The sequence below is a fragment of the Triturus cristatus genome, chromosome 2_1, assembly GCF_964204655.1.
Source record: "Triturus cristatus chromosome 2_1, aTriCri1.1, whole genome shotgun sequence".
In the NCBI taxonomy this organism is placed as follows: Eukaryota; Metazoa; Chordata; class Amphibia; order Caudata; family Salamandridae; genus Triturus; species Triturus cristatus.
In genome coordinates, this window is record NC_140581.1 from 362411974 (window position 1) to 362425357 (window position 13384).

The following is a 13384-nucleotide window of genomic DNA, read 5'->3' on the forward strand; positions in this document are numbered from 1 at the left end:
GGTATGCTATCAATGTATGGTGATAGGTCGCACCACATCTGCCTATCATACCTGCCCAGGATGGCTAGTGCATTTGCTGCCTTAACCAGAAGAGCAGACATGGACGAAAACCTTTTTCCTGCATTATCCAAGCGCCTACCCTCTCTATCCGGTGGCGTGGAAATTGGAGCAGAGGGATTCCTCGACTTTTGCTGCGCCGCTTGAGTTATAACCGAGTCCGGTTTGGGGTGACCTAATAAACAAGCCGGAGCATCGGAAGGCGCTTTGTATTTTTTGTCCAGCCTAGCCAGCACTGGAGTAACCGTTGCCGGCGTCTCCATTACTTTGAGACCTTCCTCCCATAGATGACTCACAATTGGAAGAGATCTAACAGTCTTGCGAAACGGTTCTTTAAAATCATATAAAAAGCATTCTGCTTTATCTGATGACATACTGAGCGCAAATCTCTGCGCGGCTCTTTCCATCAGATTATGGAACCCTCCAATGTCCTCCGGAGGGGAATCCACAGGTCTTGGTGACGGAGATGAAGGGGACGGAATCAAATACTCATCCCATTCCTTACTAGGATCTGTTATCTCCCCTTCCTCCTGCTCTTCATCCTCAGAAGTGTCCAGAGCCGGCTGTGGCAAAGGTGTTAGTGGCCGCGGAACCGGTATCTCCTGTCTTCGCAGTGGTGTACATGGCACAGAGTGCGCCGGAGCCACTGGCATCCTTTGGGTAGACTGAGGCAAAGTATGCCTCTTCTTGTAATCATCCAACATGAACTGCAAATCCGTCAGAAGAGAAGCTGGAACACTCACCATCTCTTCCTGTTCATGTTGTCGGGGGGGTCCTGATAACCCCCATACTCATCCTCCCAGTCATCCTCCTGACATTTAACGTGCAACTGAGAGGGGCTACTTGCATAGCCAAACGGGCCCTCATTATCCTCTTCCTGCGAATCTTCTTCTTCCAATAAATGGGATGGAACCAGAGGCGTTACCTTACTAGGAGACGTAATATCCGGGGTAATCCTTCTTTTCCTGTCAAAACCCCGCTTTTCCGGGGTTTTTTCCCTCGTCGACGAGCCCGTCGACGAGATTGCCATTTTAACCGCCGTCGACATCGTCGTCGTCGATGCCGTCGTCGACGCTGTAGACATAGTCGTCGTTGCCGCCGTCGACGATGTAGTTGTCACCGTCGTCGACGGTGCCGTCGACGCTGTAGTTGTCGTCGTCGTCGTCATTGCCGTCGCCGTCGGCGCTCTCGTCGTCGACACTGCCGTCGACGATGCCATCGTCGACGAGAGTACAGGCTTAATAATGACTTTTACTTCACTCCTCGTCGTCGTCGACGCTACCTTCTTCGTCGACGATCCCGTCGACGATGTAGATTTTCCTAATTTCTCCTCAGGTGAAGTAGACGCTGGCTTTTTAAGCGCATGTTTAATTTTAAGGGGTGATTTTGAAGGCTCAGAACTTGTTTTCTTTGGCTGTTCCACCCCTGAAGCATGACCCTTGCTCTCCTTTTCTTTAGTTTTAGGAGATTTTGAGGGACTGCGCTCTGAAGACCCAGCAGTGGTCTTTTTAAGAGCCTTCTCAGGTTTCTCCCCTGAGGTATGAGCCTGAGGAGATCTGCCTCTCTTCTGAGATCTCCTTGAAACATTTGACGCCTCCTCACTGTCACTAGACACGACGTCCTTCCTGGTTTTAAGTTTTTGGAGCCAAATTAGCAGTCTGCCTTCACGATCCCTTAAAGTCTTATTAGAAAAGGTGCGACATACCTTACACTCCTTCGCCTGGTGGTGTGGGTAAAGGCAGTATATACAGTCCTTATGAGGATCATCAGTATATAATCTCTTCTTTGAGCAGGTGGCACAGGCCCTAAACAAGCCTTTCTTTTCTTTATCAGCCATTCTCCTAGATGATGTAGAAATTTCAGTAGAAAAAATCACCTCAATCTAAAACCAACTGTAGAATTTGAGCAGAGCTCAAAGGAGACTCCCTAGCACAACGTGCGGTAGAAAATCTGAGGGCAGAAGGTTCTCTCAGGAGTGTTCTAGAGGGTGAGAGGCTCTGATTGGCTCAGGGACTGGTTTAGTCCTTTTTTACATAACGAAGGTTATGGGTTGCAAAGGAAAATGGGCCTAGGCCTTTTTTCTGTTTGCTATGATACTAAGCAAAGCTTTTTTATGTACCGGAGACTCCCGTCTCGACGACGGGGAATGATTCAGGCATGTGAATCTATGAAAGGCTCCAATACTGGAGTAAGTCTTGTTTATGCTTTTTGAGAGGTAACTCCCATCCTTCCCTCACCAAACACAGTGGGCCTCTTACAGGGTGCCCAAACAACAATTCAAAGGGGCTGTAGCCAACTCCTTTTTGTGGGACCTCTCTGTAAGCAAACAGAAGGCAGGGTAGAAGGATGTCCCATCTTCGCCTGAGCTTTTCAGGTAATCCTTTGATCATACCCTTTAGGGTCTTGTTGAATCTCTCAACAAGCCCATTGCATTGTGGGTGATAAGGAGTGGTGAATTTGTAGTTGACACCACATTCCTTCCACATAGCTGTCAAGTATCCTGACATGAAGTTGGTACCTCTGTCAGAAACCACCTCCTTAGGAAACCCCACTCTGGAGAATACTCCCAGTAGGGCCCTGGCCACAACAGGAGCTGTAGTGGTCCTAAGGGGAATTGCCTCTGGATACCTGGTGGCATGATCCACTACCACCAGTATAAATCTGTGCCCAGATGCAGTGGGAGGATCCATGGGACCCACTATATCTATTCCCACTCTTTCAAAGGGGACCCCCACCACAGGTAGTGGTATTAGGGGGGCCTTTGTTGTGCCACCTGATTTGCCACGGGCTTGGCAGGTCACACAGGAGCGACAAAACTCCTTGGTATCTTCATTCATGTGAGGCCAGTGAAAGTGAGGGACAAGCCTGTCCCAAGTCTTGTTCTGGCCTAAGTGTCCTGCTAGAGGAATATCATGAGCCAAGGTAAGAAGGAAGCCCCTAAATTGCAGAGGTATAACCAACCTCCTGGTTGCACCAGGTTTTGGGTCTCTAGCCTCTGAATAAAAGAGCCCATCATCCCAATATACTTTATGGGTACCTTGAGCATTCCCAGCAGCCTCAGCAGCAGCCAGCTGTCTGAGGGGTTCAAGAGATGGACAGGTTAACTGAGCCTGTCCCACGTCGGCCCTGGAAGGTCACCCTGTCCCCAGAAACTCAACCTGATCAGGTTCAAGCTCTTCAGGGACAGTTCCTTCAGGGTTCTCTAGATCATCTTCCTGGGAAGGCTGATCATCACTTGGAGGCAGGGGGGAAGGCACAGCCTTAACCCTCCTGTTCTTCTTCTTGGTAGGTGCTTGGTCCATTGTTCCAGGATCCAAGACCTGTGGTTCAGTAAGGCACTTTTTGGCCTGTGACCTGGTCACAGCAAGGACATGTGGTGATATACCTAACATCTCTGCATGTGTCCTGTACTCCACTTCTGACCATAGAGAACTCTCTAGGTCATTGCCCAAAAACATTATACTGGGAGGTCTGCACTAACCACAACCCTTTTGAGGCCAGTTACCCCTCCCCATGAGAAGTTAACAACAGCCACACTATGTGAAGTAGTGGCATTGCTGGCATTGGTCACCAGGTAATTCTCACCTGGTATGTACTGTCCAGGGTCCACAAAGCCTGGTGTCACCATAGTGACACTGGCACATGTGTCCCTGTAGGCTTGAGCCACTTTTTCATGTATTAAAGGAGTCTGTCTGTACTTGCCCAGGTTACTGGGGCTCACAGTCAGGGACAAATCCATGCCCCCATCACAGATCAAGACTGCCTGTGTCAGGGTTCTGTCTAAGTCAGAATCTCCTTCAGTTCCCATAGTGATTCCCACTACACCCTTTGTCTGGGGACCAACACTGCTAACAGTAGTACTGGGAGCAGGTGCCTTAGGGGCAACAGTGTTGGGGGCTCCACCCTTCTTACAATCACTAGTCCAGTGAGTTGTATTCTTGCAAGATTTGCACCAGGGTTTCTTTGGACCTTCTTTCTTCTTCCCTTTAGGTTGGGACCCACCCTCGTTAGTACTAGTTTGGGGCCCTGTTGAAGACTTCTGGTCTTTAGATTTCTGATCTCCACCCTTTTGGTCTGTTTTCTTCTGATCACCCGCTTGGCCCTGGTTCTGGTTCTTTTGCTTAACCCTGGTACTGACCCATTTGTCTGCCTTCTTTCCCAATTCTTGGGGAGAGGTCAGATCTGAGTCAACCAAGTGTTGATGCAGTTGCTGGTTCTGACAGTTATTTAAAATCTGTTCTCTCATCATCAAATTGTACAATCCTGTATAATCAGATACCTTACTTCCCAGCAACCAACCCTCCAAAGCCTTAGTGGCACATTCAATGTATTCAGACCAGTCCTGAGTCTGTGTCTTCTGGGTATCTCTGAACATTAACTTGTACTGTTCAGTGGTTAAGCCTAACCCATCAACCAGGACACTCTTCAGGGCTCTGTAGTTTATGACATCCTCCACTCTAACAGTGAGGAGTCTATCTCTGCCTCTACCTTCAAAGGAGAGCCATAAGATAGCTGCCCACTGGTCTTCAGGAACCTGCTGCACTTTGCAGGCTCTCTCAAGAGCAGTCATGCATTTGTGGATATCATCCCCACTTTTGTAGGGGGGCACAACCTTGGACAGGTTCCTATTGTCAAAGACCCTATCTTTGTCCTTAGGGACAATGCTGCCACCAGTGGGTATAGACCCACTCTCTCTAGGTTGCCTAGCCTTGTTCAGTTTCTCTTCCATCAGGGCTACTTCTAGCTCCTGTCTCCTGATCCTCAGCTGAGCTTCCTTCATTCTGGCCTCATGCTCCCTCCTCTGAGGGCTGGTCATCCTTCTTCTGGAGTGACCTTGAGAGCCTCTAGAGGCATGAGAGGCATTAGAGTCACCTGAGTGATTCCTCTGCCTCCCAAGCCCCTGGTTAAGTCCACTAGGGAGATCCAATGGGGTGAACCCATTATCAGTCCCAAGTAGCCTTAAGTTAGCCGAGCCAGGTCTGGCACCTGGCACTGGGCTATCTCTCCCATCTGAACTACTACTACTGTCAGATTCACCCCCTTTGTCATCCCTGTCCCTATGCTGATTTTCATCATCTGTAGTCAGATTCTCAACTAAGGGGCGACTGTGGGAAAGGGGTACTTCAGTGGCATCTTCAGAAGGAGGGCCTCCTGTTCCTGTCCCTAAGGGGTCTAACTGGGAGGCTTTCTTGAGAGCTCTCTGATCTTCATCAGCCTGTAAGAGTTCTCTGAGTTCAGCAGAGGTAGGGTTCCTGGGCTGTTTAAGGCCCCTGATATTTGCCAACTGCCTGAGCTCATTTTGATTTAGGGTAGCAAAGATGGTTGGTGCCCTCTGGGGGTCACTCTCGACAGAGAGGGGTACATTGGACCCCTCTGCCCCAGCCATTGCTCTTAAGTGTGGGTGGATGTGTTGCAACTACCTCCACTTGGGTTTTCCTACTAAACCTATCTAGTAGTTGTAGTCAGGGTGTGCTACTCCCTTTGCTCTACAACAACTAAGTTCAGTAGAACTTAAGTATATCTAATCTTGTTTTATATGTACCTAAAGGTACCTGTATGATCTTTCAATTGGTAACAAAGAGATTACAGAGGTAAAACACAGCAAGCTCAAATCCAACCGCTGCTCACCAATGTGAGAAGTTGGCCTGGTATATGATGTTCACTAGTTAAAGTGACCACCTTGTACCATGCCAAGCAACCCTTATGGTGTGATTGTAAGTCAACCTTTTCGGACTAGCTGCCCTAGTGGTAGCGTAGGCTAAGCAGTCTTTGAGGCTAAACTCGTTAAAACGTGTTAAGCAGGCTGTTTTACCATATGTAACCCCCCTTTATACCAATGAAAGGACACCACACAGATATATATTCAAAATATATATGTATTTATTACTCAAAGTATCCCCTAGACTCTTTATGAGCACAGGAGCACAAATCGTTAAACAAGAAAGTATTACAATATACAGAAGTTGCACTTTATATGGATAGGCCCTGGTGGCTGATCAAACCATATACTAAAATAGTGGTATAAGTACCACGAATAGGAAAGGGAAAAGGCCTAGGGCCTCTAGAATCGCTGGGCCTACAAGGAGCTAACTTCAGTTAGTGACCAGGAGGTCCACGGGTCGCGTGTGCAGTGAGGAAAGTTACACGCGGGCTCCCATAGGTTTTCAATGGGTGCGTAAAAGTTCAAAAGTTACTGCTAGAAGGGTCTTCTGGATGAACTACGAACTTAAGACTTAAAACACAGACACTAGAGATGTTTCTCTACACTTGGGCACCGGAGTGCCAGCTTTACCTCACCCACAGGAAGCGGGTGCATAGGTCTCGAAGTGCGTCGGGTTTCGTCTATCTGTTCAATGGAGCCTGATGACAAAGATGCTGCAGGCGGTCGGTCCAGAAAAGATGCGGTGGATCCACGGGTGGATCGGAGTTGTAGAAGACCTGAAAGCAGAGGGGACAGTGTTCACAGTCACTAGCCAGTGACCGGCGTGGCACCAGGTAGGTACCAGGCGATGTCGGGTGCAAACAGGTGATGAGGGGTAGCTTGTCTCCGCAGCCACGTGGTCCCTGAAGGTCGACGACGTCCAGGAGTCGGTTCACGAGCTGTCCCACGCAGGCTCTCGCTGTCGGCGGTGTCGGCGACTCGAAGGAAGCAAACAAGCCTTGGCAAAAGCAGGAGACGTGAAGAATGAAGAAAGCTGATGCTTCTGACCAGCAAGGTCAGAGGGGCTGCTCCTTTGGAGGGCAGCCGGGGCCAGTCTGGAGCAACCAGACCAGCATCGTAGTTTTCAAGTTAGGTTGCCAAAATGGCCACTAGCCAACGGGCCAGGGACCGGGCAGGCACGTCGAGATGCAAAGTGCAGAGGGGCCCCACGCAGATCGTGGAGATGCTGGAGGGCTCACCTTTGGTGCAGATGCTGCTCGGATGTTGGGCTTCTCAGGACCCAAAGCACAACTTGGAGGGAGCCTCTGTTGTCGCGCTTGCAGCTTGTCGTGGGTCTTTCAAGATGGCTGGCTCCACGTGTCTCGGTGCCTCCACGGGTTCCATCCTTTCAGGGACTGTGGATCGGGCGGTGAGAGGTCTGGAGGTCCAGGTCTTGTCGGGCTCTGGGCTCGGGCTCCGGCAGGAGGCGGCTGCAAAGCAGACGTCGAGTAGCTGGTTGGTGCTTGCGTTAGCAAGATGGTCACTCCCTGACCATAGGGGAGATTTCCTTCTGTCCTCTGTGCAGCAGAGCGTCGAAGTTCCTGTCTTCTTCTTTGTAGTAAGTTGATTCCAGGATGTCTGAAGTCTTAGGACACAGCTCCTACCTTTAAGCGGATTCTAGGGGCCAGACTACCTGCTAGGTCCCTCCCTAAGGGTGGGACCAGGAAGGGGGGTGGTTACACCCCCAATCCTTTGTCCAGCTCGCCCCAGGTCCGGGGCTGGTGTGCCCCAGGACCGGTTTGAACTGGCATATGCACCGAGGCTCCTTGTGAGCCTCAGGCATGTCTGATTCCATTCAAGCCCTACCTGACCAATACACAAAATCCTGTCTGGGGTGGTGCACGCACCTCCCCTGGCAGGAAACCCTTTGTCCACGTCTCCCAAGCTGGAAGGACTCCCAGCAGCAGGAGGGCAGACTTGTGTCTGTGGGGGCAGCATCCATTTTGTGGAGCTGAGGCTATGTCTGATTTTACCCGGGTTTCAGGTACTGTACATGTCGTGTCCCTCTAGAAGGGTGGAATGCTAACCCCGTCGCCAGAATTGGCGAGGGGTTAGTATTCCAATTCGTATGACACCTTACTCGACATGTTTTGATAAAGCCAAACCAAAGATAGCATTTAACCACGAGGTTCATAATGCACTTAAGAGTATATGGTATGACGATATCTGGAAACGGTAGAAGGAAGTTGTTCCGACCACTGCAGACAGGCTCAGCTCATGCCAGAGCACCATCTCACATGGAACCAAGCACTCTGCCTTCAGGATTGTTAAGGCCTGCCATAGGAGTGACTTCTAGGTTAACATGTGTCCAAGGTAAGGTTAGGTATAGGTATACTACACCTAAGTAAGAGGTTGTTACACCAACTTACCCCAGCTGAGTGATCAGCCAGTTGTGTCAAATTGCTAGGCCAGTCCAGGGGTGGCACAATACATGCTTCAGCCCCTGGTAGGCCTTAGATACACCAATGCCCTGGGTACCTAGTGTACACTGGTACAGGGGCTCACAGGGTGATCCAATTCCAATTGGTTAAGCCCCCAAGGTGCATAGTGTCAATTTAGTAGAGAGAACAGCAGGCTGGGGGTCTGATTAGCAGGCCCACAGCCTCAATATGTCAAAAACCAGTGAAGCAAAAAGCAAAAATTTGGGGTGACCATAGGATAGCAGACCCCACTCTCCTACACCTATCCTCCCCCCAGGAACTTCTTAATGGAGGTCCCAGTGCGACCCCATTGAGCAGGTTCTCGTGCCAGCTCACCCTGCAACAGTTCTCCTGTCAAGCTTACTCACATCCACTACCATCTGCTGCCTACCTACCTGCTGCCCTCTGTTTGGCCTTTTCTGCTCGTTTTTCTACCCTCTGTTTGGCCTTCTTCTGCTCTATTATGCCTTCTCTGCACGTTTTCTGCCCTCTGTTTTGCCTATTCTGCTCGTTTTTCTTTTTTGTGCTCATTTTACTGCCCTCGGTTTGTGCTTTTTCTGCTTGTTTCTTCCCACTTCCTGCCGTTTCCTCAAGACCTGGCTTTTCGATTGAGACCTCGCACCCCAGTGTCCAGATAACCCCAGGGGTGACAGTGCCCCGCTCTACAAATACTGACTGATTGATTATTATTGTTGGGAAAAGGTACAAGTCCACATCCACCAAATATCCCTGTCGAGGATGTGTGTCTCCTGGATGAAATTAATGACCCCATCTACATTTGTAAGTGCCTGAAGGACTTTCATTCTCGTAGCCAGGGCGTTTAAGCTGCTAACTTTGAAAGACATCAGTATTATAGTTTGGAATACTTTAACATCCACCTCACTTGCAACATTATTAACTTTGCCTTGATATGTTCTTTGCATCAGGCTACTATTGAATTCAGGTGTGAGGCCTAGAAAATTAGAACATAACGCCTTTGATATAGCACTCAACTAAATACACAGCCCTGTTACAATAGTTAGGCATACTTTGACAATGTGAATCTATGTTGTCTTTCAACTCCACAGGCATAATTGTTACTTTAAGGTAAGAACATGCACATATTTTAGACAATAAGAAAAATAAAGTTTAGATGGTGTGATAACATTTCACTTACCACTGTATCCAAACAACCAAAAATTGCCCCAAATATCAGCATTTTACCAATTTTGACATTTACTGGTAAGGCTGCAAGATGCTGGCCCAATGGCGTCAACTTGGGTTCAATGAGTTCGCAGGCCCCTATCTTCCGCAAAAGACTCATAGCATTACTGATGACCTGAGGGTTAGGAGGATCTAAGGCTCTGGAGAGAAAATCTTCAGGCGATCCAAGATCACATTTCTATGAAAACAACAGAGTACATGTTATAAGGAATTTAGCAAACTAAGTAGAATATATATATGTATATATATATTACACATTTGTTTTTTGTCTGACATCTGTCTACATACACATCTTTTCATTATGTTTTGTCTTGTTAACTTATGGGGCTGCCGTTGAAATGTATATTGAGGTGTAGATTATGGGGCTAACAAAAACAGTGCCACCCTTGTACAATCTGAAAACCCAGCACAATTTGAATATCTGATTGGGAAGGCTTTTGACTAGCAACACATAAAAAATTAACTAACTATGACACTAAGGTTTTGATTGCTGTAGTGCTTTCAAAAGTGTTTACTGCAGTCCACTGAAATCACTAGGTAGACCCTGATCTACAGTCCCAGCATGCTGTAAAGATGCAAATTTGACAGTCTTCACATTTTGATTCATTGGTTAAACAAGAGCTGTTCAACTTGTGGTATCTTCTACATGTAGCTTGACTGAAAACATTTCTATGTGACCAAGCAGTGATAGGGACTCCATTTGTTCTGTCTCATGCCAAACTATACATGGACTGATTGGAAAAGATAGAAAAGATAGTGGCATAGGACCCACTGCTCTCAGAATTTGATATTGATGCTATAATGTGGTTGTATTATATGTATTCCCAGATTAAAAGTTATAAAGTTAAAAGTTATACTTTGAACATCTGGAGATTTCTGACTAAAGAATAGTTCACTCTTCAGCTAACACAAAGAACAAGTAGCATGCTTGATACATTTAGCTTAATTAAAGAACATTGAGAATAATACCCAAACCACTTTAAAAGTTCACAGCACTGCTACAGGTAACACCAGACATGGAGAAAAATATCCACAGGTTAATCTGAGGCATTTATGAGGGCAAAAAAACACTGTTCCAAATATGAAGATAATGCAAAGGAATTGAATACCATATGGACTATTTTCATATGAAACTGCATTAATTATTGCATATTTTTAAAATACTTTCCAAATCAAATAAAAATCCAACAATTAGTTTATGATTCGAGCCATCAGCCCAATCATCCAGCCTGGATTTACTAACTTTTAGCATCATGGTCCTGCTAGTCGAGATTTAAAAAGCCACGTTATTGATGATTTGTGTGGCCTTGCATGGCTTTGTAAAAAAGGTTATGCAAAGCAGAGCCTTGTGCTGTCCTGTGTTACACTGCATCATGTAGGTGTAACATGGGTGGAGCATGGTCGTTCCCATGCATCCACCCATGTATTCTGACACAAACCTAGATTTACTAATGGCAGTAGACCTGGCTTTGCATCAAAATGGTGTACCTACCCGAGAGATCTATTTCCTCTTTCTATGTGTGCTGCATCACATATAGAAAGATGAAAGTGCATCTAAGGCTTGGTTTTGTGTAGGAAGGTATCCCTGTCCGTAATGAATGCACCATGGTGCAAGGGTTTGTGCGTTGGTGCTTGGCTCTCTGAAGAGCGCCAGCGGCATGAGAGAGCAAAAGTGCACATATCTTGGTTGCTGCATTGTGTTGTGTGAAAGGTTAGCAAATCTAGTGCTTAGTATCCACATTCCGCCCTTAACTGCTATAGGTCAATATGTCCAGTTGTTATCTGTGCACTGATTTCTTTATACCTCTATAATATTCAAATTTGTCGGTACTGGGGGATCTGAATATACATTTTGGACAAGGAGAATGATTATCAGGCTCGTCTCCTCCTGGACACTATGTCCGCTTGAAATTTGAGGCAGTTTGTGGATGCACCCACCCACTCTGATGGCCACCTGTTAGATACAGTTTTTTCTAATGGTTGTATCAAGGTGGCTGAGGTTCTGAGCAAAACATCTGGTTGGATAATTCGACAATATATTTTAGATGGTTACTTGAGCAAGGACTGCGTGGCGGAAGGCTTACTCCTCCTTTATCCCATCGTAAATGGGCTAATGGTAAGCAGGGGCGTAACACAGGCCCCAAGCTCCAGGGGGCCCCCTCGGCACTGCACTCTGGCCAGAGAGCTCCTGATTGAGCCTGGACCCTCTTCGTACCGTGCAGGGAGACCCCCTCAATTTTTGTTACGCCAGTGATACTAAATCAGAGGAAATAATGTCCATTCTTAATAATAGTGCTCCTGCACTATCTGGCATGCTTGATGCAGACATTCTGGCAATCAATACCTGGCTAGGTAATATGGCTGACCTGGTGGTACCTATCAAGTCAGGGTCGGGTGGTCTGAGACACCCCTTGGCCCCATGGTTTGATGAGGAGCTTAGACTCATGTGAGGACATTGCAAAAGGTTGGAAAGATCTTGCCATAAGTTCTACTTACCTGAAGACAAAGATAACTATAAAAAAGAGCTGCATATTTATCACCAAGAAATAAAGCCAGCTCAAGCAAAGACTTTTGAGAATGAAGTCACCAATTTAAGCAATAAGCTCAAAGAGATTTTTAAAATCACCAAGAAGTGCCGTCGCACAGCTCCTAGAGTAGAGGTCTTCAAACGTTTTGATGCTGAGACCCCCTTCTCAAAACATTTTAAGCGTAAGGACCCCCTCTGACAAACATTTCTGGAACCTGGTACTCCTCATCAGCAACAACTATCGACAACCATAAATGCCCCTAGACCTGGCAGCTTTTGGTGTGTTTCCCCTGGCTTTTTGCTTTCTGACCTTCTAGTTTTGACTCTGTTTTTGCTGGTTTAGTGTCTCTGTGCACTTTCTCACTGCTGTTCAGTGTTAAAGTTCAAGTTTTCCTATTGTAAATTGTATTATGGATTGGTGTTTCCATGATTGGCATATTTGACTTACTAGTAAGTCCTTAATAAAGTACACTGAGAGTGTCAGGGCATGTAAATCAAATGCTGCTGGTGGGCCTGCAGTACTGATTGTGCCACTCATCCAAGCAGCCCTGAAAAGGGTTATCAGACCTGCCACTGCAGTGTCTGCGCGCAGTTTGTAGCTGCCATGTCGACCTGGTAAGTGTACCCACTTGCCAGGCCCTAATCTTACCTTTTCTTACATGTAAGTCACCGGTAAGGTAGGCCCATGGTACCCCTGTGGGCAGGGTGCCGTGTATATTAAAGGTAGGACATGTACAGGTGTGTGTGACAGGTCCTCGCAGTGAATGACAGTGTGTTTCGTTTTTCACTATGGAAAGGCTATCTATCCCATAAGATAGAATGGGAGTTTACTTATAACATCTTATAAGCATATCTTCCCATTGGGACAAGATAGAGAAATGGGGTTTAGTATGCCTGAACTCAGAATATAAACATGCATCTTTTGGTAAGGATGATTTTTATGTTCTGTGTTTGAAAATGCCACTTTTAGAATGTAGGTATTTTCTTGCTTAGCCATCCTGTGTGCCTCGGCTGAGTTTGTGAAATGACTGTCTGGCTTTGGAGTGACAGGGGCTGGGGATGTGAATTTTCATCAGACAGCCACTGGGGTGGGGGGGCAAGGTGTATCCTGCCTTTCCAGGAGGAGTTAGGACTGGGCTGAATAGACCTGAGCTGTATTTAGAGTAGTGGGAGGAGATTTCCTTGCACCTGATCTGGTGCAAGAACATCTGGTCTGCCTTGGACAATGCTGTCTCCACCTCCTGCCAGGAAGCTACGCCAGAAAGGATGGAACTGGTTTGAGCTAGGCACAGACACTCTCTGAGTATAAATATTAGGGGCCAGACCCCAGAACTTTAGAACTCGCTGGAATCAAGGTACCTGCCAAGAAGAAGAGCTGGAAGAACTGCCAGGAGGTGTACTGTCCCTTTGCTGTGTTGTTGCTTGTTGGGTTGGCCTGCAGTTTCTGCTTCTGCCTTCGGCAGTGAAAGGACTGGA

At 47.2% G+C, this 13384-nt stretch overlaps 1 protein-coding gene across 1 annotated transcript in view; it reads right to left on the minus strand.

Annotated features, from left to right (window-relative positions):
• Positions 1 to 13384, minus strand: part of DHX29 (DExH-box helicase 29) — a 1004292-nt gene that overhangs the window by 82055 nt on the left and 908853 nt on the right. The window contains exon 21 of the mRNA XM_085631302.1: positions 9335 to 9559. Coding sequence (XP_085487428.1) covers positions 9335 to 9559 — 225 coding nt within the window. The remainder of the gene's footprint in view (positions 1 to 9334; positions 9560 to 13384) is intronic.